Raw genomic sequence first — 25,321 nt, 5'->3', positions numbered from 1 at the left:
ATTTCTGATCACTCTGTGTGGTTTCCCTCCTCCGCTCTCCCTCCCAGGTTACCGCAGGGGCTTCCATACCTAATGACCATCCTAAGTGGGAAAGAGGAATGGAGAATAGTATTTCTGATGCAGCAAGAACATCAGAATACAAAACTGACATCTTCATGAAGGAAAGTTCCATATCCACTAAGAGTTTACTTAGAGATGGTAGAAACTATTCCCAGAAAAATGTGTCTAGGGTCAATTCTAGTTTCTCTGGCGTTAGTTCATTAGAAGATGAAATCAACAAAGGACCTAAAATCTCAGGGCTGCTGTACACTGTATCTGATACTGAGAATCAGAAGATGAATTATGGGAAGACAAAGGGGGTGAGTCAGCAAGGACAAGAAAATACAGATAAGTGTCACCTTCCCTCTCCCACTAGATCAACCGAATCGACTGTTCGTGATGTCAAAACTCAAGACCAAGAGGTTCCCGTGACAGAGTTTGACCAAGTTGTCCTAAGACCGAAGGGAGCTAGGCACACTAACGTGACGCCTGATGAGGACGGGGAGTCAACACCAGGTTCTCCCACTGAGGACAATGCAACCACCGACAACATTGCCTTCATGATCACCAGAACCGCGGTCCAAGTTCTCTCCAGTGGGGAGGTCCGCGATATAGTGAGCAAACAGGGGGAAGATGTACAGACGGTCAACATTGACGCCAAAAAAGAGACAACTTCCCAGCAAGAAGGCACTGACAGTGAAGAGCCGGTCGTGTGCCTGGACAAGAAACCCGTGATCATCATTTTTGATGAACCCATGGACATCCGGTCCGCATACAAGAGACTTTCAACCATATTTGAGGAGTGCGATGAGGAACTGGAGAGAATGATGACAGAGGAAAAGATAGAGGAAGAGGAAGAGAACGGAGACACTGTGGTCCAGAATCACACTTCCCAGAAGTTTCCCAAGGAGGGGGCCTCGGGCAACCTCGGAGCAGGGCGGGAGGCTGAGAGTAAACTCCAGCCACACTTCCTTTCAGCGGAGACCAGAATGTCAGGAGGACAGAAAGTGAATAAAACCGAGCAGAGCAAGTTCAACCGAGCCGATTCTCCAAGTTCAGAAAGCCAGGGTGACACAACCGATGACCAGTTTGAAAGCCCCAAGAAAAAGTTCAAATTCAAATTCCCGAAAAAGCAGCTCGCCGCTCTCACGCAGGCCATTCGCACGGGAACCAAGACGGGGAAGAAGACGTTGCAGGTGGTGGTCTATGAAGAGGAGGAAGAGGACGGCACTTTGAAGCAGCACAGAGAAGCCAAGCGATTCGAGATCAGTGGGTCTCAATCCGAAGACACCCCTAAAAGTATGCTCAGGAGACTAGAGCAGCCCAGTCTGGAGAGCACAGCTCCGATTTCGAGAACTGATGAAATCAGAAAAAATACCTACAGAACGTTGGACAGCCTGGAGCAGACCATCAAACAGCTGGAAAATACGATCAGTGAGATGAGTCCCAAAGCCCTAGTTGATACCTCCTGTTCCTCCAACAGAGAGTCTGTTGCAAGCTCATCCCACATGGCCCAGGAGGTCTGTCCCCAGTCCTTGCTAGTCCTGGATGAAGCTCCCACTGCCCTAGAGCCCCCCTCGTCTGTACCTTCAGCTTCACGTAAGGTATCTTGGTCTGACGGAAAATGAAAAGAGCCAGCTGCTTTCTTAAATCTGCCATAATCACCATTAGCGAAAGGTGTCTTGTGATTTACTTGCTTCCTTTCAGGTGGCTCGTTTTGTTTTGTTTCGTTGTCTGTTCGCAATGATCCTTTCTCTCACACTTTCTCCCTCGCCTTCAGAACAACAACAACTAGGTGTCTAACAGCTAATTGATTCTGTTTTTACCTCTGTTGCTGACTGGTGTTGGGAAAACCGCAAGGACGCTGGGTCGGCCATTTGCCGTTGGAGTGATTGCTCTGATACTCACATTAAAATCCGTTTGATCAGTAGTGGAGCAGTGTTATTCTGTTTGATTCTTCGAATTAACCCCAGTGGTGTCTCCTGATGTCCGTCTCCTAGATCTGTCCTGCATGTAGGGCTGTGGCTTCTCACGTTGAGCTTCTCTGCGCACAGTGGGGCGGCCTCGGGGATGAGCCGCTCACACGCGTCCCTTCTCTGCCCCCCCCTTGCTGTTCCTCCCCTCAGGGCTCCACGGGAACCCCTCAGACGAGCAGGATGCCGATTCCCATGAGTTCCAAGAACAGACCCGGAAGCCTGGACAAACCTGGCAAGCAGTCCAAACTGCAGGATCCACGCCAATATCGTCAGGTAGTTTTACCTTAAACCCAATATTGGATGGACACTCTTGCGCTTAAGAAGCAAGTCACTGACTTAGTTTATACCAAATATTGCATTTTTCTTTGTAAGATACGGTTTACGTAGACATCCTGGATCTGGGGGCATGAAGAGAGTCTAAAAGCCTCTGTTGAATTTCTCACCACTCTTTTGCATGCTTGCAATAAAACATCTTTTACTTTGTGACTCCAAAGTTGACCTGTTAACACAAGGTGGCGGGCCAGGTGGCTTTCCTTGGGGGAGCGTAGTGGTTCATCAGAATACCTTGGGAAACCGAGACAGACAAAGCTGCCCCGAAAGTCACCAGCACTAACGTGTACGTGGACGGCATTGCACTAGAGGCCCATTAACACTCCATCACGATGCCTCAGCCCCGCCCCAATAACAGCCCTCACGCCACCCTCACGTCTCCACCCAGCACCCGGAGACGGTAGGAGAATGATGTGCCTGTTCTCACAAACACTCTTCTTCCTTCTTCCCTGTTCTGTACATCCTCTGCTCTGCACTTTGGGGGTTTCTCCCAGGTCCAGTACAGCACGACAAGACTTAGCTCAGGCCTTGAACTGGTTTGGTTTGGTGTCTTTGATTTAATGATTCTCAGAAGGGCTGTGTTGCCAGACCCTGTGGATTGATGGTGTTACCAGCTTTCTGACAAACTGTCTCCCGCCATCTTTATTTGCAGGCTAATGGAAGTGCTAAGAAAGCTGGTGGGGACTGTAAGCCTACTTTCCCCTCCTTACCTGCTTCTAAGATTCCAGCCCTTTCTCCCAGCTCTGGGAAAAGCAGTTCCCTGCCTTCTTCTAGTGGTGACAGCTCTAACTTCCCTAATGCACCTGCTACTAAACCATCGGTTCCTTCTAACCCTCTCAGCCCCCAAACAGGACGATCTGCTCCCTCTGCCTCCCTCATCCCCTCTGTCTCTAATGGCTCCTTGAAGTTTCAGAGCCCCGCTCACACAGGTAAAGGTCACCATCTCTCATTCTCACTGCAGACTCAGAATGGCCGAGCAGCCCCTCCTTCCTTCTCCTCCTCCCCGCCCCCCCCTGCCTCCCCAGCTTCACTGAATCAAGGTGCCAAGAGCATCAGGACCATCCATACTCCTAGCCTCACCAGCTACAAGGCACAGAGCGGAAGTTCAAGCAAAGCCACCCAGTCCACAGCAAAGGAAACCTCTTAAAGGCCAAATACTATTAGGCACGAGTCGGAGTTGCATTTAAGAAAAAAAAATTTTTTTAACAGTCTTCGACAAGTGTTTTCACAAGAGAATGTAACGTATTGCTGTACTGTTTGAGGTTTAATGCTAAGTATGTGCTAAATACTGGATTAACAGATTTCAGTAAAACTTGTTTTTTTACTTTGTTGCTGTTATAATTACACAGTGTTTACTGTCTCTATTCAATACCTGTTAAATGAAGTAAGCATGTGTTACCAAAAGAGAGTATGGCAGGAGAGAAGGGTGTGGTGAGAGAAGAAAAAAATGTATTAAGCATGTAAAACATGTATGATTGCAGAATTTTAGTATGTTTTGTATAAAAATATTTTTCATTACGGAGACTAGACGTGAACAGAGAAATACACAAGTGTGACTATACAAATTGTAAAACAGATACTATAATATTTCCTTTTATTTTAGTGTTATTTAGCTTTATTACAGATTTCTATTTTTGTCAAAACTTTATGGTTCCTTTCGAGATCTTTTTTGCCAAAACATTTTGATACTGTAGCATTGTACATTTGAAAGTAGTGTGCTAGACAATAAGCCAATGAACTTCTACACAAGCCAACACAGAGGCACATGTAGAAGGCAGTTATCAACCCTACTGCACTGCCATGAAAATTATGTATAATAATTTGCCGGCCCAAGCAAGCTAGTTTTGTTCTGTTTCTTTTTTTCTCTTTTCTAACATATTGGGATTCTCTAGTTGTTTTCTTTGCAGTATCTAAATCCTTCCTTCGTTTTCTGAGACCTGGTAACCCACACTATTGCATTGTGGATTTTAGAATGTACACTTCTGTACGGTTGTGTAAACTGATCAATTTTTGTAAATATATAAATAGACACCAAAAATACTGTATGTGACAGCACATAGAGTAGTTTTCCCACACCAAAGTTAATTTTTATGCATGCTTTAAAAATATATCTTGGGATGGGCAGAAATGGAACTTCCTGGACATTTTTAAAAAGCAACAAGTTTGCACAGCTAGAGTGTTTTTGTAAATAAATGTATTTGTACAACACAGTTATGTAATATACAGAACTATAAGCAGAGACTTTGCAAAACTAAATAAAGGGCTGCATGCTTATTATTTTTTGTACCTTGTCCCTATAACTACTTCCTAGTCAAAGAACAACCGTAACTGTTACCAAGTTGAAAGCTTTTGGCTCTGAGGGCATGGTAAGTGAACATGTAACCAGATGCAAACTGCTTTTCTAAAAGTTGTGTTTTCTTTTCTTCTTTTTTTTTTTTTAACATCTTTATTGGAGTATAATTGCTTTATAATGGTGTGTTAGTTTCTGCTTTATAACAAAGTGAATCAGTTATACATATACATACGTCCCCATATCTCTTCCCTCTTGCATCTCCCTCCCTCCAACCCTCCCTATCCCACCCCTCTAGGTGGTCACAAAGCACTGAGCTGATCTCCTGTGCTATGTGGCTGCTTCCCACTAGCTATCTGTTTTACGTTTGGTAGTGTATATATGTCCATGCCACTCTCTCACTTCGTTCCAGCTTACCCTTCCCCCTCCCCGTATCCTCAAGTCCATTCTCTAGTAGGTCTGCATCTTTATTCCTGTCTTGCCCCTAGGTTCTTCATGACCATTTTTTTCTTTTAGATTCCATATATATGTGTTAGCATATGGTATTTGTTTTTCTCTTTCTGACTTACTTCACTCTGTATGACAGACTCTAGGTCCATCCACCTCACTACCAATAACTCAGTTTCATTCCTTTTTATGGCTGAGTAATATTCCATTGTATATATGTGCCACATCTTCTTTATCCATTCATCTGTTGATGGAAACCCATGCACATATGGTCAGCTTATCTTTGATAAAGGAGGCAAGAATATACAGTGGAGAAAAGACAGCCTCTTCAATAAGTGGTGCTGGGCAAACTGGACAGCTACATGTAAAAGGATGAAATTAGAACACTCCCTAACACCATACACAAAAATAAACTCAAAATGGATTAAATACCTAAATGTAAGGCCAGATACCATCAAACTCTTAAAGGAAAACATAGGCAGAACACTGTATGACATAAATCACAGCAAGATCCTTTTTGACCCAACTCCTAGAGAAATGGAAATAAAAACAAAAATAAACAAATGGGACCTAATGAAACTTAAAAGCTTTTGCACAGCAAAGGAAACCATAAACAAGACAAAAAGACAACCCTCAGAATGGGAGAAAATATTTGCAAATTAAGCAACTGACAAAGGATTAACCTCCAAAATTTACAAGCAACTCATGCAGCTCAATATCAAAAACCAAACAACCCAATCTAAAAATGGGCAGAAGACATAAATAGACATTTCTCCAAAGAAGATATACAGATTGCCAACAGACACGTGAAAGAATGCTCACATCATTAATCATTAGAGAAATGTAAATCAAAACTACAATGAGGTATCATCTCACACCAGTCAGAATGGCCATCATCAAAAAATCTACAAACAATAAATGCTGGAGAGGGTGTGGAGAAAAGGGAACCCTCTTGCACTGTTGGTGGGAATGTAAATTGATACAGCCACTATGGAGAACAGTATGGAGGTTCCTTAAAAAACTAACTATAGGGGCTTCCCTGGTGGCACAGTGGTTGAGAATCTGCCTCCCAATGCAGGGGACACAGGTTCGAGCCCTGATCTGGGAAGACCCCACATGCCTCAGAGCAACTAGGCCCGTGAGCCGCAACTACTGAGCCTGCGCCTCTGGAGCCTGTGCTCCCAACAAGAGAGGCCACGATAGTGAGAGGCCTATGCACCGTGATGAAGAGTGGCCCCAGCTTGCCACAACTAGAGAAAGCCCTCGCACAGAAACGAAAACCCAACACAGCCAAAACTAAATTAATTAATTAAAAAAAAAAACTAAATATAGAACTACCATACGACCCAGCAATCCCACTACTGGGCATGTACCCTGAGAAAACCATAATTCAAAAAGAGTCATGTACCAAAATGTTCATTGCAGCTCTATTTATAATTGCCAGGACATGGAAACAACCTAAGCTCTGCTTTTCTGAAAGCTCTGGGATGATGCATGGTGAGTTCCTGATAAATTCGTCACAAGTATGGTGCCTTCCCATGTAACCTGCTGACCCTCTTCTCCATGGCTGACAGCAAGCAAACCAGATACAGTTTCCACCACCCTCATTTACCAGACAGGCTCTTATTACTTTCTTTTTAAAATTTCCAGTATTAGTAAAATAGAAATAAAATGCCTTTATCACTAGGTTTTTTTGTTTTTGTTTTTTTGAGTTCTCAATTTTAAAAAAATATTGTTGGTCTAGAGGGAAATATGCTAGCTAACATTACACCATATGTATTCATTTTAAAAATCAGGAGAAAAGCTAGTGAAAATAATACCAAGATTATGAATTGACTGTAAGAAATCTCAGGAACCTGCTTATCATTATTTTTTGCCCCCTCCCAATATTTAACTTGACTTCATGAAAAGTACAAATATTACTATTACCTTAGCACCTGATTTTTTTAAAATTTATTTAGTTAGTTAATTTATTTTTTGGCTGCATTGGGTCTTTGTTGCTGCATGTGGGCTTTCTCTAGTTATGGCGAGCAGGGGCTACTCTTCGTTGTGGTGCGCAGGCTTCTCGTTGCGGTGGCTTTTCTTTGTTTCAGAGCATAGGCTCTAGGCACTCAGGCTCAGTAGTTGTGGCACGTGGGCTTTAGAGCACAGGCTCAGTAGTTGTGGCACATGGGCTTAGTTACTCCGCGGCATGTGGGATCTTCCCAGACCAGGGCTTGAACCCGTGTCCCCTGCACTGGCAGGCGGATTCTTAACCACTGCACCACCAGGGAAGCCCAGCACGTGATTGTTAATGTTCTCAAACTTCAGGTTTACTGAGCTGGGATGCCTTCACTAGTAATATGTTAGTATGTCTCTACTCATTATATTAATTGTAATCACATATTTCAGGGCACACTCAGGAAAGTCATTATCTTTTTTGCCCCCCTTTTTGTCCAGTTTTATTGTGGTATAACTGACATATAGTGCTGTATAAGTTTAAGGTGTACAGCGTAATGATCTGACTTACATACATCATGAAATGATGAGCACAATAAGTTTAGTGTCCAAAGAAGACATACAGATGGCCAACAGGCACATGGAAAGATGCTCAACATCACTAAAAGAGAAATGCAAATCAAAACTACAATGATGTACCACCTCACACCAGTCAGAATGGCCATGATGAAAAAGTCTACAAGTAACAAATGCTGGAGGGGGTGTGGAAAAAAGGGAACTCTCTTACACTGTTGGTGGGAATGAAAATTGGTGTAGCCACTATGGAAAACAGTATGGAGGTTCCTCAAAAAACTAAAAATAGAGTTGCCATATGATCCAGCAGTCCCACTCCTGGGCATATACCCAGACAAAACTATAATCTGAAAAGATACGTGCACCCCTACATTCATAGCAACACTATTTACAATAGCCAAGACATCGAAACAACCTAAATGTCCATTGACAGATGTTTGATAAAGAAAATGTGGTACATACATACCATGGAGTATTACTCAGCCATCAAAAAAGGATGAAATGATGCCATTTGCAGCAACATGGATAGGCCTAGAGATTATCATACTAAGTGAAGTAAGCCAGAAAGAGAAAAACAAATACCTTATGATATCACTTATATGTGGAATCTAAAATATGACACAAACCAACATATCTATGAAACAAAAACAGACTCACATACATAGAGAACAGATTTGTGGTTGCCAAGGGGGTGGGCAGGATTGGGAGTTTGGGATTATTAGAGGCAAACTATTATACAGACGATGGATAAACAACAAGGCCCTAATGTATAGCACAGGGAACTATATTCAATATCCTATGACAAACCATAATGGAAAAGAATACATATATATGTATGTATAACTGAGTCACTTTGCTGTACAGAAGAAATTAACACAACATTGTAAATCAGCTATACTTCAATAAAATTTTTTAAAACTTAAAAAATAAGTTTAGTGAAAATCCATCATCCTATATAGATACAAAATTAAAGCAATAGGAAGCCATTATCTTATACTTTTTAGGTATAAAAGGTTCCAACATTTCAATCATGTCCCATAATCTCAACTATATTATATAAATTATAATGTATATATTACGATGTATACATAAAATATAATATAGCTAAAATATATACACAAGCTAGCTGTTCATGTCAGTTTATTTGCTCCTGTGTGTGGACAAGCTGAGAATTCTTTGTGAGCAGCTATACAAAGTTTTCAGTTGACCTGCAGACTTACCAGAGCTCTGGCCAGGATGATGGTCAGTTTCAGCCAGTGGAATAAAGACTGGAGCATGTTTGCCAGGTAAGGAAAAGCTCAGCATGGCTCCAGCATTACCTTGCCCAAGACCCAGCCAAGCGCTGCCTGCCTCCAGCACCATACACAAAAGTAAACTCCAAATGGATTAGAGACCTAAATGTAAGACCAGACGCTATAAAACTCTTAGAGGAAAACATAGGCAGAACATTCTTTGATGTGAATCGCAGCAAGAACTTTGTTGACCCACCTTCTAGAGAAATGGAAATAAAAACAAAAATAAACAAGTGGGACCTAATGAAACTTAAAAGCTTTTGCACAGCAAAGGAAACCGAAACAAGACAAAAAGACAACCCTCAGAATGGGAGAAAATATTTGCAAATGAAGCAATGGACAAAGGATTCATCTCCAAAATATACAAACAGCTCATGCAGCTCAATATCAAACAACCCAATCAAAAAATGGGTGGAAGACCTACACAGACATTTCTCCAAAGAAGACATACAGATGACCAACAAACACATGAAAAGATGCTCAACATCACTAATTATTAGAGAAATGCAAATCAAAACTACAATGAGGTATCACCTCACACCAGGCAGAATGGCCAGAATCAAAAAATCTACAAACAATAAATGCTGGAGAGGGTGTGGAGGAAAGGGAACCCTCCTACACTGTTGGTGGGAATGTAAAGTGATACAGCCACTAAGGAGAACAGTAGGGAGGTTCCTTAAAAAACGAAAAATAGAACTACCATATGACCCAGCAATCCCACTACTGGGCATATACCCTGAGAAAACCAGAAGACACATGCACCCCAATATTCATTGCAGCACTATTTACAATAGCCAGGTCATGGAAGCAACCTAAATGCCCATCAACAGACGAATGGATAAAGAAGACGTGGTACATGTATACAATGGAATATTACTCACCCATAAAAAGCAATGAAATTGGGTAATTTGTAGAGACATGGATGGACCTAGAGACTGTCATACAGAGTTAGGTAAGTCAGAAAGAGAAAAATATATACTAACGCATATATGTGGAATCTAAGAAAAATGGTACAGATGATCTTATTTGCAAAGCAGAAATAGAGACACAGACATAGAGAACAAACATATGGCTACCAAAGGGGAAGGGTGGGGTGGATGAATTGGGAGATGGGGACTGAAATATATCCACTACTGATCCTATGTATAAAACAGATGACTAACGAGACCCTACTGTAGAGCACAGGGACCTCTACTCAGTGCTCTGGGGTGACCTAAATGGGAAGGAAATCCAGAAACAAGGGGATATATGTATACGTATAGCTGATTCACTTTGCTGTACAGTAGAAACTCACACAGCATTGTAAAGCAACTATACTGCAATAAAAATTTAAAAAGTAAAGTGGGTGATGTTAGGTTGGGTGAGCTCCTGGATTCTCAGATTTTATTAAACCACTCTTAATGGACTCTCGCTACATATTATTTGAAGCTCGTCATTCAACCAACAGATGGTTGCACCTGAAAACAGATTCTTAGAAATAAACCATGGGGGGCTTCTCAGATTCATTCACCAATCAATCCATCAACCAGCGCCACTTACTGGCTGTTCAACCTTGGAGTTGTCTTGGTTTCCTCATCTATTACTAGAAAATAGTATTGGAACCTCCCTCACAGGATTGTTGAGAAGATTAAATGTGACATAGTACAGAAAACTCTTAAGACAGAACGTGACATGTAGCATACTCAATAAAGGTTAGTTAGGGTGGTGGTTGTCACTGCTGCAATTATGACTGGACACTGTCCCTGCCCTTAAAAGGCTTCTGGTCTGGCAGAGGAGGAGGTGGCACAAACACGGACACCCAGGGAGTAAGACAAGTCGAACTGTGGCCGGAGGAGTCCAGAAGAGTGATGTCATTGGCAGTGAGGTACAATACAGAACTTTTAATAGTGTCACAGCACTAAAGAGGCTGCTTTTATTTTAATGCTGCTTGAGACTGAATTTTTTCCAATGTAAACAAATATGTACACAGACGAGAAGCCAAGCCAAGACCCTGGAATTGTGGTTACAGAAAAGGGGTACTTTGGTGAGATCTATTTTCCATTTTCAGGCATGGGAGAAGGTGCCCTCAAATCACCCCACCCAGATGCCTTGGGTGGTGACAGGTGCTGGTGGCCATCCCTGAGCTAAGTCCCATGAGAAAAAGTGGACACATCCACTGGGGACCGAGAGCAGGTTTGGCCATGCCCCTCCAACAGCCAGATTCACGGCAAACCCAGACCGCCTCCACCAACCGCCTTGTAATTAGAACTAACTTCCCTCTCCGTGGTTCTGTAAATGCAAACGCATTTGAGAGCAACCAGGAAGCTTTTGTGGAGGGAGTCAAGGAATCAAAACGGCTTCAACTCCAAATTCAAAAGTTAATTTTGCAGAAGTAACCAGGTGACATCATCCAGGAAAACACACCACTGACCACAGGCAGCCACGCACTCTCTGATCTCTGCTCCTGACGGGAGGCTGTCCAAAAGCAAGAAAGTGATCGCAAGAGTGCTTCTGAGGAGAGAACCCCAGACTTCTTCCCAGGCTCCTGGCCCTCCAGCTCCAGAGCCAAGCTCACCCAGGAGGCAGGAAGATCAAGTTATACTCCACACACCCCACCAAGAAGGCGGGGGAGCTTACAGTGCAGACCTTAGATTCACACAAAATGCTTTATTTGTTTAATGGCCTTGAATACATGGGGGAGTCTTGAATCCTCATGTCTGTGGACACGTCAACAATAACTGCCATCTGTCGCCTATCATCATGGGCTGCGTTGTGGGCTAAAGTGTTCTGCATATACTGCCTTTTTTTTTGCGGTACGCGGGCCTCTCACTGTTGTGGCCTCTCCCGTTGCGCAGCACAGGCTCCGGACGCGCAGGCTCAGCGGCCATGGCTCACAGGCCCAGCCGCTCCGCGGCACGTGGGATCTTCCTGGACCGGGGCACGAACCCGCGTCCCCTGCATCGGCAGGCGGACTCTCAACCACTGCGCCACCAGGGAAGCCTTATATTGCCTTTTAATCCTCACAAAAGCCCTGTGAGAAAGTTCCTGCCGTTATCCTCCCCATCCCGCTGCGGAATACACAGGCTGGGGTAAAAGACGTAAAGTGCAGGACGGCCATTGGGGATGAGGCTTGACCATTTTGCTCAGAGTGGACGGTTTTTCATTCCTGAACCAAACGAATGAGCTTCATTCAGAAAGTCGTCCGTTTAGGGATTGTTGGACGGCAAATTTCGGCTGCCTCACCTTCAAAAGAAGGGGTAGGCAGGAAGGCGCTCAGCTCAGGGGACTAAGTCCCATCCTGCATCCTTGGAAGGCAAGTGAATCTGGGTCGGTAACTCAGATCGTGACTCCTTTCTCCCTGAGCCCCAGGAGGGCTGAAACCCGAAGGGCAAGGGGCAAAGCGCAGAAATCCAGCCCCCTGACACCAAAGGCCCCGCCCTTCCCGACCAGGCCACGCCCCCTGTTTCCCACGCTCTGCCCAACCCCTGCGGCCGCGCCCTCTAGGCCACGCCTCTCCCGCGGCCCTCGATCCTCCTGGTACCTGGTTGAACTGCCCCTTCTCCAGCCCTGAGGGTAAGAGGCTCCCAAGTGGCCCCTAAAAGACGTTTCTCAGGGATTTGTTTCCTGAGGCTCCCCAGGCACAGACGTGAGTGGGCAGTTCAGCCGCGCGGTGAGAGCCTTTGAAATGCGAGGACGAGGGTCTCAATCCTATCAGATCCTAAGCTTGCTTTTAAATTACAGATGTTTTGCGAGAGATAAAATGCTGATGGCATATCCTACCTACTCTCCTAGTTTCCAAAGCAAAACATAATATAATGCCCTAACTAACGGTAATATAAGGAACCCGTCACACGCCCGCACGGATAAGCAGAATTCAGCAACAAATGCTTTTGCTGCATTTGGAGACAAACCCCATGTTTGCTGATATGACTTTTCCAAAATAGTGAACGACACTGTTTAAAGCTTCAAACAAAGCAAAGTACGATTCTTCCTCGTATTACACATTCCTGGAAATTTTACTGCCTATTTTAAGAATGCAAAGAAAAAAAAAAAAGCTTTTTATTTGTAAAACAGAACTGACCTCTAGACTCAGATCATTATAAACAGGTTTTTCCCTACGTAAATGTCCAGTGGGACATCACACGGTCCTGCTGGAGGGGACAGTTCTTCCTCAGCAGCTCACTGTAGGACATCGAGCATCCCTGGCCTGCCTCCATGAAATGCCAGTTTTGCCTCCATCACTGTGACAAGTGAAAAAAAAAAAAAAAACAACCTCTCACAAATACCACAAATTTCCTCTAAAGGGCGCTGCTGCTTTGGCTGAGAACCACTGGCATAGAATAAGGAACAGACTCCACTACTGAAAAAGGCAGGGCCAACCCCAAAGGCACAAGCATCCAGCAGTGAGGATCCAGCCCGAGACACCTCCCCCACAAAATAACAGCACTTAGGGGCCACGCGCAGAGCTCGGGCCCACTTGAATGTCCTTCCGCCTTTTCTGGACCTTTCCCATGATGCTTCCACCCATATTAGCACTTATGCTCTTTCATTCATGCCTGGAAGAGCAAGTGATTAACAACAAAAGAAACCCAACCTGAAAGCAACCATAAGGAGGAGAGGGATAGGAAATCTCGGGAAGGTGGGTGGGAACGGATTTTTCTTTTCTAAGTGCTGAGCCTCTGGGTTTAAAAATGGGCTCTGTCATTTAGAATGAGGGCCCTACCCTGCTACAGATACTATCTCCTCTCTGACTTAATGTGAAAAGATAGGGAACCAGGTGGTGGCCCGTGGACTACACCCCAGCAGCCTAGTCTTGCATTTGGGATAACTCTGACTCAGGTTCTCAAACATGGCTGCAACCTGGGATCACATGGGAGACTTTAAAAATGCTGAGGCTGGGACTTCCCTGGTGGCGCACTGGTTAGGAATCCGCCTGCCAATGCGGGGGACACGGGTTCGAGCCCTGGTCCGGGAAGATCCCACATGCCGTGGAGCAACTAAGCCCGTGAGCCACAACTACTGAGCCCACGTGCCTAGAGCCCGTGCTCCGCAACAAAGAGAAGCCACCGCAATCAGAAGCCCACACACCGCAGCAAAGAGTAGCCCCTGCTCGCCTCAACTAGAGAAAGCCCGTGCGCAGCAACAAAGACCCAATGCAGCCAAAAAAGTAATTAATTAATTATTTTTAAAAATGCTGAGGGGGGCTTCCCTGGTGGCGCGGTGGTTGAGAATCTGCCTGCCAATGCAGGGGACACGGGTTCGAGCCCTGGTCTGGGAAGATCTCACATGCCGTGGAGCAACTAGTCCCGTGAGCCACAACTACTGAGCCTGTGTGTCTGGAGCCTGTGCCCCGCAACAAGAGAGGCCGTGACAGTGAAAGGCCCGTGCACCGCAATGAAGAGTGGCCCCTGCTTGCCGCAACTAGAGAAGGCCTTGCACAGAAACGAAAACCCAACACAACCAAAAATAAATAAATAAACAAATAAAAAGCAGTTTCTTTAAAAAAAAAAATGCTGAGGCCTGGGTCCTACCTGCAAAGATTCTAAATCAGGGATCTGAGGTGTTGCCTGTGCATGGGGATTGTCAAATCTTCCCAGGTGATTCTAAGGGGAAGCCAGGGCTGAGAATCACAGTCTTACACTAGGAAAGCAGTGGCCCCAGGAGTAATGAGAAGATGCTGTCTCTTAAAAATAAAAGGTGACCATGACCACATGACAACAGATTCACCCCTGGGAAGTATGAAGTTTTTCAAGCTTTCCAACTGTTTAAAAAGAAATAACAATTTGAACTTATAGACCTTTTTCCCCCCTTCCAGCAGATATTGTCTTCTGGTGCTTTTTAGAGTTTTTCTTATGTTTTGATGCTTCCAGTGCAGTCAGGGTCTGTCAACACTGGCTGAACTTACAGCTTGTTTGGTTTGCAGGTAGCTAACATGTTCAGTATTCAAGTGCCTTTGGAGCTGGAGTCATTTCAGGATCTGACTTAAAGAAAATCCAGATGTAGCTCCCCTGCTTAGCTTCTGGAAATCCTGGAAGTCCCCAAAATGGTTCCCTGGGTTTGGTTAAATAAGACATTTCAAGTGCATTTGTTACAGAGGCCCCACTTGATGGTGAATATCTTTTTAGTGATTATTTCAAATGTTGCATCTGGGTCTCTGTTTGACATATTATGAATGTAGAAAGCCAAAAATCAGAAGTGGGGAACTTCTCCTGGGGAGGGGGCCAGTGGGAAAGTGGCTCATGTAGACGTGAAAACTATTCAGGTGACGTGGAGTCTGGGGACAGGACAGAAGAGTTCAGAAACAAAGACGTGCACAGTAAGCAGAGGAAGACGGGGCGGGAGAAAGCCTCTCTCCGACCTCACCCTTACAGAGTAAGAAGGTGGGGAAGGTGGGGAAGGTGGGATCCAGGCTCTTCCAAGAGCCCCTCCTCCTCCCCTTAGTCCTCAGAGGATCAGCTCTTCCAGCTGGCCACTGCCCGCCTCTCCCACATCCTCTTCACCCGGAGTCCTTTCCTTCAGCACGTAGATGGGTTGGCCAGTTCCTTGCTCAGCCCCCAATTTCTCTCTTTCCTTCAGAGAAGACCTCCTGCAGAGCCCTGTTTGGGCCTCCAGCGCCCTACCCTCGCTCCCACAACACTGCGCCCTGGAATGGATCCCTCCAGTGGAACCCAAGCCTCCATATTGCCACACCCAGTGCATGTCCTTCAGTCCCCATCTGTGGCTTTATTTAAAGGCTTTACCAGGCTGCCCTGGTGGCTCAGTGGTTGAGAGTCCGCCTGCCGATGCAGGGAACACGAGTTCGTGTTCCGGTCCGGGAAGATCCCACATGGCGCGCAGTGGCTGGGCCCGTGAGCCATGCATGGCCAGTGAGCCTGCGCGTCCGGAGCCTGTGCTCCGCAACAGGAGAGGCTACAGCAGTGAGAGGCCCGTGTACCGCAAAAAAAAAAAAAAAAAAAAAAAAAAAGGCTTTACCTACTAATATTCCATATTAAACAAGGAGATGAAGTCCCTTTTCTATGATGAAGCACAACAGGAACCAATTTGCACCTTTACCAACCCATACAGGGCAGGAGGAACACAGACTAAAAACTGAGCTACCACATGATCCAGCAATCCCACTCCTAGGCATATATCCGGAGAAAACCATAATTTGAAAAGATACACGCACCCTAATGTTCATTGCAGCACTGTTTACAATAGCCAAGACATGGAAACAACCTAAATGTCCACTGATAGATGAATGGATAAAGAAGATGTGGGATATATGTATACAATGGAATACTACTCAGCCATAAAAAAGAATAAAAATAATGCCATTTGCAGCAACATGGATGGACCTAGAGATTATCATACTAAGAGAAAGACAAATACCGTATGATACCACTTGTATGTGGAATCTAAATATACGATGCAAATGAACTTATTTACAAAACAGAAATGGACTCACAGACTTCAAAAACAAACTTATGGTTACCAAAGGGGGAAAGGTGAGGGGGAGGGTAAATTAGGAGTTTGGGATTAGCATATACACACTACTATATATATGACAAGTACATACACATACATACAATATAACACATACATACTATATATAACATATACATATACTATGTATAACATATACACACTACTACTATATATGACATATACATACACATACATACAATATAACACATACATACTATATATAACATATACATATACTACGTATAACATATACACACTACTACTATACATGACATATACATACACGTACATACAATATAACACATACATGCTATATATAACATATACGTATACTATGTATAACATATACACACTACTACTATATATGACATATACATACACATACATACAACACATACATGCTATATATAACATATACATATACTATGTATAACATATACATACTACTACTATATATAAAATAGATAGTCATCAAGGACGTACTGTCTAGCACAGGGAACTCTACTCAATATTCTGTAATAACCTGTGGGAAAAGAATCTGAAAAGGAATGGCTATATGTGTATGTATAACTGAATCACTTTGTTGTATACTTGAAACTAACACAACATAGTAAATCAACTATACTCCTATATAAAATAAAAAATTTTTTAAAATGTTGGCCAACACAGTCCTGCATTAGTTAAGTGCTTCTCCATAGCAGTTACTTAATCATATTCTCTTTGAGCCACCTCTTAAAGTGGTTTTCAGTGCCGCCTCTTAAAGCAGATTAGATCTAAGATTATAGGCAGATTAGAGGGCTAAACTTCCTTAGATCTGTAAGGAAGATGAAGTCTGTCTTTGAGCTGTTCAGTCTCCTTGCTTGAGTGTACTACCCTCCTTCTGATTTTGCGATCACTGGACCACACACACCACTGCCAGTGTCTGGGGCCTCGGTGCCGCTCGCCTCCACACCCCGGGCCTCCTCTAAGCCAGAAAAGAGCCGTACGGGCCTGCTCTTTCTGAAACAGAGGGCCCTGAACACCTCCTGTATCTCGAGAAGGGCTTTTTTTTTTTTTTTTGACCCCTGCCATCAGCTCGGGTAAACCAAGCCAAGAGAGAATATTTTGCAGACAAGAAAGCGTTCACCCCCCTGAAGACGGAGTCAGGGAATGAGACTTTCAGAAATAAATAGGTCATTGTATGGTGGCTGCAATCAGACATCTTCATTTCCGCAAATGAATAGAATCACACAGCGGAAGGGGTCTGGCCAGGTTGACACACCTTCCAGTGCCAGAGAAAGGATGTCCTTTCATGGAGTGACCCCAGAGAAAGGGGCGATGCCCTCCTGCTGCCCCGTCTGTCCAGAGTTCCTCCAGGGACACTCCCAGGACATTCCTGCCCCAGGGCATCTGGCTGTTACCTGCCCCTCATCTCAGCTCAGAGTATCGGCCGCATCCCTCCCTCTGCTCCAGCTGCCCTGCCGTAGGTTCTGTCCATCAGACAAGCCTGAGCCACACGCTGCTCTCTCTGCCTGGAATATTCTCTCCAGGAAGCCTGGATCAGGACCCCTGCTATGAGCACCCTCTCCTGCATAATCCTTGGGAGAGCTGACAATCCCCCAAGTGATAGGAAGTAGTCAGTAAAAATTTAAGAAGTACAGGGATTAAGGTCCATCCATACACACAGAGAGGCCCATAGCAGTGAGGCAGGAGATAGAGGGGCCCCACGCTAAACAGATAAAAGACAGAGACCACATATTTCTCATTCTTGAGGTCAAGGAGACCTTCCTGACTATACATGCACAGAAAAGCTCCTCAGAGGTCAAAAGGGGTGTGATATCAACCTACCCATAGGCCTCTTTGCTGGAGTCCATCTTGGCTAAGAAATGCACGCACACACGGGAGGGTCCTGAGATATTCCGAGTACAGACTCAGATCCAGGCAAAGCAAGATGACTGGCCAAGGAAACCTGAAAGAAATGCCCCATAGAAGTGATTTAAACTACCACGAGGACACGACTCTCTCTGAGTCCGCCCGTGTGTCTATTCTCCTAATAAACACTTTACTTGTTTCACTACTTTCTGTCTTTGTGGGAATTCATTTCTGCAAAGCTGGAGGGCCAGGGCCTTGTCACTGGTCATTAGTCTAGTGGCTGCGATTCAGCGCTCTCACCATTATGGCCTGACCTCATCTCTGGCCGGGAACCAAAATCCTGTTTCAAACCACTGCAGGCCAAGGCCACCCAAGATCAGCAGGACCTACTAAAAACCATGAAGGCCGATGCTCTTCTGTGGAACCTGGTGGAAGGGGGCTGGGAGGCTCATATAGTTTCCCCTCTCCATGTCATCCAGAGCTTAAAGACTCCCTCCGAGTTCAGCAGCGTTGCTGCCACCTGGTGGTCATTTCTGGAACTTCCTCCAAGAGACTTGCAAGCCCTGCTCTTCACTAAATCCAACTTCCTTCATCTCAGTTTTGGCCACGGGTGTACAAACGTACAACCCACCAGTGGTACGCAGACACGGCCCTGGATGAATGTGTGAGGCAGGTGGCATTTGTACTCATTTCAGGGCCTCCCTTTCAGAAGTACTCAGTACCTCTCATCATTCCTATCTGGGGGAAAGTGATAAACTAAAGCACTAGAAAACTCATGTTTCCCTCTTATCACCTTAGAGCTATAGGAAGATGGCAATGTTTAATCAAAGGGTCGAGCATCCAGTGGTGGAATTCCAAGTATCAGAGGCCAGAACTGTTATGGACTGAATACTGGTGTCCCTCCTAAGTCCATGGGTTGAAGCCCAAATGCCTAACATGATGGTACACGGTGGGGGGAGGGCGCCTCTGGAAGGTAATGAAGGTTAAATGAGGTCATGAGAGTGAGGCCCTCCTGTTAGGATTAATGCCCTTCTAGGACTCGACTCCTGAGTCTGATAAAATATTTGAAGAGTTTATAGTTGAAAACTTCCCTAACATGGGAAAGGAAATAGGCAATCAAGTCCAGGAAGCATAGAGAATCCCATACAGGAAAAACCCAAGGAGAAACAGGCCGAGACTCATATTAATCAAACTATCAAAAATTAAATACAGGGACTGCCCTGGTGGCGCAGTGGTTAAGAATCCACCTGCCAGTTCAGGGGACACGGGTTCAAGCCCTGGTCTGGGAAGATCCCACATGCCGCAGAGCAACTAAGCCCATGAGCCACAACTACTGAGCCCACACTCTAGAGCCTGTGAGCCACAACTACTGCAGCCCGGATCCCACAACTACTGAAGCCTGCGCACCTAGAGCCTGTGCTCCGCAACAAAGAGAAGCCACCACGATGAGAAGCCCACACACCGCAACAAAGAGTAGCCCCCACTCGCCACAATTAGAGAAAGCCCACATGCAGCAACGAAGACCCAACACAGCCAAAACATAAATAAATAAATTTATTTTAAAAAATTAAATAGAAAGAAAAAGTATTAAAAATCAGCAAGGGAAAGGCAACCAATAACATACAAGGGAATCCCCATAATGTTATCAGCTGATTTTTTCAGCAGAAACTCTGCAGGCCAGAAGGGAATGGCAGGATATATTTAAAGTGATGAAAGGGAAAAACCTACAACCAAGATTACTCTACCCAGCAAGGATCTCATACACATTCAACAGAGAAATCAAAAGCTTTACAGACAAGCAAAAGCTAAGAGAATTCAGCACCACCAAACCAGCTCCACACCAAATGCTAAAGGAACTTCTCTAAGTGGGAAACACAAAAGAAGAAAAAGACCTACAAAAACAAACCCAAAACAATTAAGAAAACGGTACTAGGATCACACATATCCATAATTACCCTAAATGTGAATGGGTTAAATGCTCCAACCAAGACACACACTGGCTGAATGGATACAAAAACAAGACCCATATTTACGCTGTCTACAAGAGACCCACTTCAGACCTAGGGACACATACAGACTGAAAGTGAGAGGATGGAAAAAGATATTCCATGCTAATGGAAATCAAAAGAAAGCTGGAGTAGCCATACTCATATCAGACAAAATAGACTTTAAAATAAAGACTATCATAAGAGACAAAGAAAGACACTACATAATGATCAAGGGATCGATCCAAGAAGATATAACAATTATAAATATATATGCACCCAACATAGGAGCACCTCAATACATAAGGCAAATGCTAACAACTGTAGAAGAGGAAATTGACAGTAACATGATAATACTGGGGGACTTTAACACCCCACTACACCAATGCACAGATCTTCCAGACAGAAAATTAATAAGGAAACACAAGATTTAAATGATACAATAGACCAGATAGATTTAATTGATATTTATAGAACATTCCATCCAAAAACAGCAGAATACACTTTCTTCTCAAGAGCACATGGAACATTCTCCAGGATAGATAACATCTTGCGACACAAAGCAAGACTTGGAAAATTTAAGAAAACTGAAATCATATCAAGCATCTTTTCTGACCACAACACTGTGAGATTAGAAATCAATTACAGGAAAAAAATGTAAAAAACACAAACACATGGAGGTTAAACAGTGTACTACTAAATAACTAAGAGATCACTGAAGAAATCAAAGAGGAAATCAAAAAATACCTAGGGACAAATGACAACAACAACACCACCACCCAAAACCTATGGGATGCAGCAAAAGCAGTTCTAAGATGGAAGTTTAGAGCAATACAATGCTACCTCAAGAAACAAGAAAAATCTCAAATAAACTATCTACCCTTACACCTAATGAACTAGAGAAAGCATAACAAACAAACAAACAAAACCCAGTTAGTAGAAGGAAAGAAATCATAAAGATCAGAGCAGAAATAAATGAAATAGAAACAAAGAAAACAATAGCAAAGATCAATAAAACTAAAAGCTGGTTCTTTGAGAAGATAAACAAAATTGATAAACCATTAGCCAGACTCATCAAGAGTGAGAGGACTCAAATCAATAAAATTAGAAATGAAAAAGGAAAAGTTACAACAGACACCGCAGAAATACAAAGCATCATAAAAGACTACTACAAGCAGCTCTACACCAATAAAATGGACAACCTGGAAGAGATGGACAAATTCTTAGAAAGGTACAATCTCCCAAGACTGAACCAGGAAGAAATAGAAAACATGAACAGACCAATCACAAGTAATGAAATTGAAACCGTGATTAAAAATCTTCCAACAAAAGGCCAGGACCAGAGGGGTTCACAGGTGAATTCTATCAAACATTTAGAGAAGAGCTAACACCCACCCTCCTCAAACTATTCCAAAAAATTACAGAGGAAGGAGGCTTCCCTGGTGGTGCAGTGGTTAAGAATCCACCTGCCAATGCAGGAGACATGGGTTTGATCCCTGGTCCGGGAAGATACCACATGCCACAGAGCAATTAAACCTGTGCGCCACAACTACTGAGCCTGCGCTCTAGAGCCCAAAAGACACAACTACTGAGCCCGCGTGCCACAACTACTGAAGCCCGTGCACTGCAATGAAGAGTAGCCCCCCCTCACGCAACTAGAGAAAAGTCTGCGTGCAGCAACGAAGACCCAGTGCAGCCACAAATTAATTAATTAATTTTTTTAAATTGCAGAGGAAGGATCACTCCCAAACTCATTCTATGAGACCATGATCACCCTGACACCAAAACCAGACACAGATATCACAAAAAAAGAAAATTACAGACCAATGTCACTGATGAACATAGACACAAAAAAACTTCAACAGAATACTAGCAAACCAAATACGACAATGCATTAAAAGGATCATACAGCAAAATCAAGTGGAATTTATCCCACTTGACAGTGGAATTCAGGGATACAAGAAATCTTCAGTATCTGCAAATCAAATCTCAATAGATGCAGAAAAAGCTTTTGACAAAATTCAATACACATTTATGATAAAAACTCTCCAGAAAGTGGACATAGACACAACCTACCTCAACATAATAAAGGCCATATACAACAAATCCACAGCAAATATCATTCTCAATGGTGAAAAACAAAGCATTTCCTCTAATATCAGGAGCAAGACAAGGATGTCCACTCTTGCCACTCTTATTCAACATAGTTTTGGAGGTCCTAGCCATGGTAATCAGAGAAGAAATCTGATTTATAAAAGGAATACAAATTGGAAAAGAAGAAGTAAAACTGTCACTGTTTGCAGATGACATGATACTATACATAGAAAATCCTAAAAGTGCCACCAGAAAACTACTAGAGCTAATCAATGAATTTGGTAAAGTTGCAGGATACAAAATTAATGCACAGAAATCTCTTGCATTCCTATAAACTAACAACAAAAGATCAGAAAGAGAAATTAAGGAAACAATCACATTCACCACTGCAACAAAAAGAATAAAATACCTAGGAATAAACCTACCCAAGGAGGTAAAACACCTGTACTCAGAAAACTATAAGACACTGATGAAAGAAATCAAAGACGACAGAAACAGACGGAGAGATATACCATGTTCTTGGATTGGAAGAATCAATATTCTTAAAATGACTATACTATCCAAGACAATCTACAGATTCAATGCAATCCCTATCAAACTACCTGTGGCATTATTCACAAAACTAGAAAAAAAAAGTCACAATTTGTATGGAAATACAAAAGACCCCGAATAGCCAAAGCAATTGTGAGGGGAAAAAAATGGAGCTGGAGGAATCAGGCTCCCTGACCTCAGACGATACTATAAAGCTACAGTAATCAAGACAGTTTGGTACTGGCACAAAAACAGAAATATAGAACAATTGAACAGGATAGAAAGCCCAGAGATAAACTCGTACACCTATGGACATCTAATCTATGACAAAGGAGGCAAGAACACACAATGGAGTAAAGACAGTCTCTTCAATAAGTGGTGCCGGGAAAACTGGACAGCTACATGTAAAAGAATTGAAATTAAAATACTCCCTAACACCATACACAAAAATAAACTCAAAATGGATTAAAGACCTAAATGTAAGACCGGATACTATAAAACTCTTAGAGGACACTCTTTGACATAAATCACACCAAGATCTTTTTTGACCCACCTTCTAGAGTAATGGAAATAAAAACAAAAATAAACAAATGGGACCTAATGAAACTTAAAAGCTTTTGCACAGCAAAGGAAACCATAAACAAGAGGAAAAGACAACCCTCAGAATGGGAGAAAATATTTGCAAACGAATCAATGGACAAAGGATTAATCACCAAAGTATACAAACAGCTCATGCAGCTCAATATCAGAAAAACAAACAACCCAATCAAAAAATGGGTGGAAGACCTAAACAGACATTTCTCCAAAGCAGACATACAGATGGCCAAGAGGCACATGAAAAGATGCTCAACATCACTAATTATTAGAGAAATGCAAATCAAAACTTCAATGAGGTATATCACCTCACACCAGTCAGAATGGCCAGAATCAAAAAATTTACAAACAATAAATGCTGGAGAGGGTGTGGAGAAAAGGGAACCCTCCTACACTGTTGGTGGGAATGTAAATTGATACAGCCACTATGGAGAACAGTAGGGAGGTTCCTTAAGAAACTAAAAATAGAATTACCATATGACCCAGCAATCCCACTACTGGGCATATACCCTGAGAAAACCATAAGACACATGCACCCCAGTATTCATTGCAGCATTATTTACAATAGCCAGGTCATGGAAGCAACCTAAATGCCCATCAACAGACGAATGGATAAAGAAGAAGTGGTACATATATACAATGGAATATTACTCGGCCATAAAATGCAATGAAATTGGGTCATTTGTAGAGACGTGGATGGACCTAGAGCCTGTCACAGAGAGTGAAGTAAGTCAGAAAGAGAAAAACAAATATCGTATATTAACGCATATAGGTGGAATCTAAAAAAGTGGTACAGATGAACCTGTTTGCAAGGCAGAAATAGAGGCACAGGCGTACAGAACAAACATATGGACACCAAGAGGGAAAAAGGGGTGGGGTGGGATGAATGGGGAGATTGGGATTGACATATATACACTAATATGTATAAAATAGGTAACTGAGAACCTGCTATATAGCACAGGGAACTCTACCTACTTCACTGTACAGTAGAAACCAACACAACATTGTAAAACAACTATATCCCAATTAAAGAAAAGACACCTGGGCTTCCCTGGTGGCGCAGTGGATGAGAGTCCCCCTGCCAATGCAGGGGACACGGGTTCATGCCCAGGTCCGGGAAGATCCCACATGCCGCAGAGCGGCTGGGCCCGTGAGCCATGGCCGCTGAGCCTGCGCGTCGGAGCTTGTGCTCTGCAACGGGAGAGGCCACAACAGTGAGAGGCCCGCGTACCGCAAAAAAAAAAAAAAAAAAGACACCTGAGAAATGGCCATCTGCAAGCCAGGAGGAGAGCCTTCACCAGAACCCAACCACCCTGATCTCCAACTTCCAGCCTCTAGAAATGTGAGGAAATAAATGTCTGCTGTTTAAGCTACCCCGTCTGTGGTATTTGTTGGTGGAATCCCCTGGGAACTCAAATCCCACCAGCGGGGGTGTGAATCTGTGGAGGGCAGCCCTGTCTCCCACCTCTGCTCACCAGGAACTTGCTGCCCTTTCATTTTTAGTTGTGGGACTTCTGGAAGAAGTTGTGCTGCCCACAGCAGGGATGAAGGAGCCAGAAGCTGCAGACACGTGGGTGAGGAAGGAAGCCGGGGAAACCGAGGGCCTGACTCAGGTGTGCTCACCAGAACAATAGTTCAACCCAATAAAGGTAGTTAGCAGGTGACGACGGTGTATTTTAATTGAAATCTGAACAAAAGGCTCCAGGCAGAGCCTAGTGAGAAGGTTCCCGCTCTTAGCCTGAAGATCCGGTTCCTATTCGAGCTCCCCAGGACTGCATTAGATTCTGAGCAACAGGACTTCACAGTTCATTCTCGGGTGTCAGCAAAAGACAAACGTGTGCAAATGCCAAGCCACGCAGCCCCGTTCTAGATTGTGCGATTGATACTCTGTACTCAAGGATGAATTTACATGTATCCCTGTTGCATTTCCACCTG

The 25,321-nt window shown here is 43.7% G+C and overlaps 1 protein-coding gene across 8 annotated transcripts in view; it reads left to right on the top strand.

The window, feature by feature from the left end:
- The window catches only part of KIAA1217, a gene marked incomplete at both ends in the record, with an annotated part of 334,999 nt that extends 330,383 nt beyond the window's left edge, over positions 1 to 4,616 (top strand). For 4 of the 8 annotated variants that reach the window (XM_079700167.1, XM_079700164.1, XM_079700165.1 and 1 more), the window contains 2 exons: positions 2,166 to 2,288; positions 2,998 to 4,616. In XM_079700167.1, the coding sequence (XP_079556293.1) occupies positions 2,166 to 2,288; positions 2,998 to 3,492 (618 nt within the window). Of the gene's footprint in view, positions 1 to 47; positions 1,644 to 2,165; positions 2,304 to 2,997 lie in introns of those variants that run through there. The other 4 variants (XM_079700163.1, XM_079700162.1, XM_079700169.1 and 1 more) reach the window with 2 other exon arrangements.
- Between the last annotated feature and the right edge of the window lie 20,705 nt (positions 4,617 to 25,321).

The sequence above is a fragment of the Hyperoodon ampullatus genome (genome assembly GCF_949752795.1).
Source record: "Hyperoodon ampullatus genome assembly, chromosome: 3".
NCBI classification, from domain to species: Eukaryota; Metazoa; Chordata; class Mammalia; order Artiodactyla; family Ziphiidae; genus Hyperoodon; species Hyperoodon ampullatus.
Note: the sequence above shows the minus strand (reverse complement) of the source record. Positions and strands in the feature narration are given on the sequence as shown.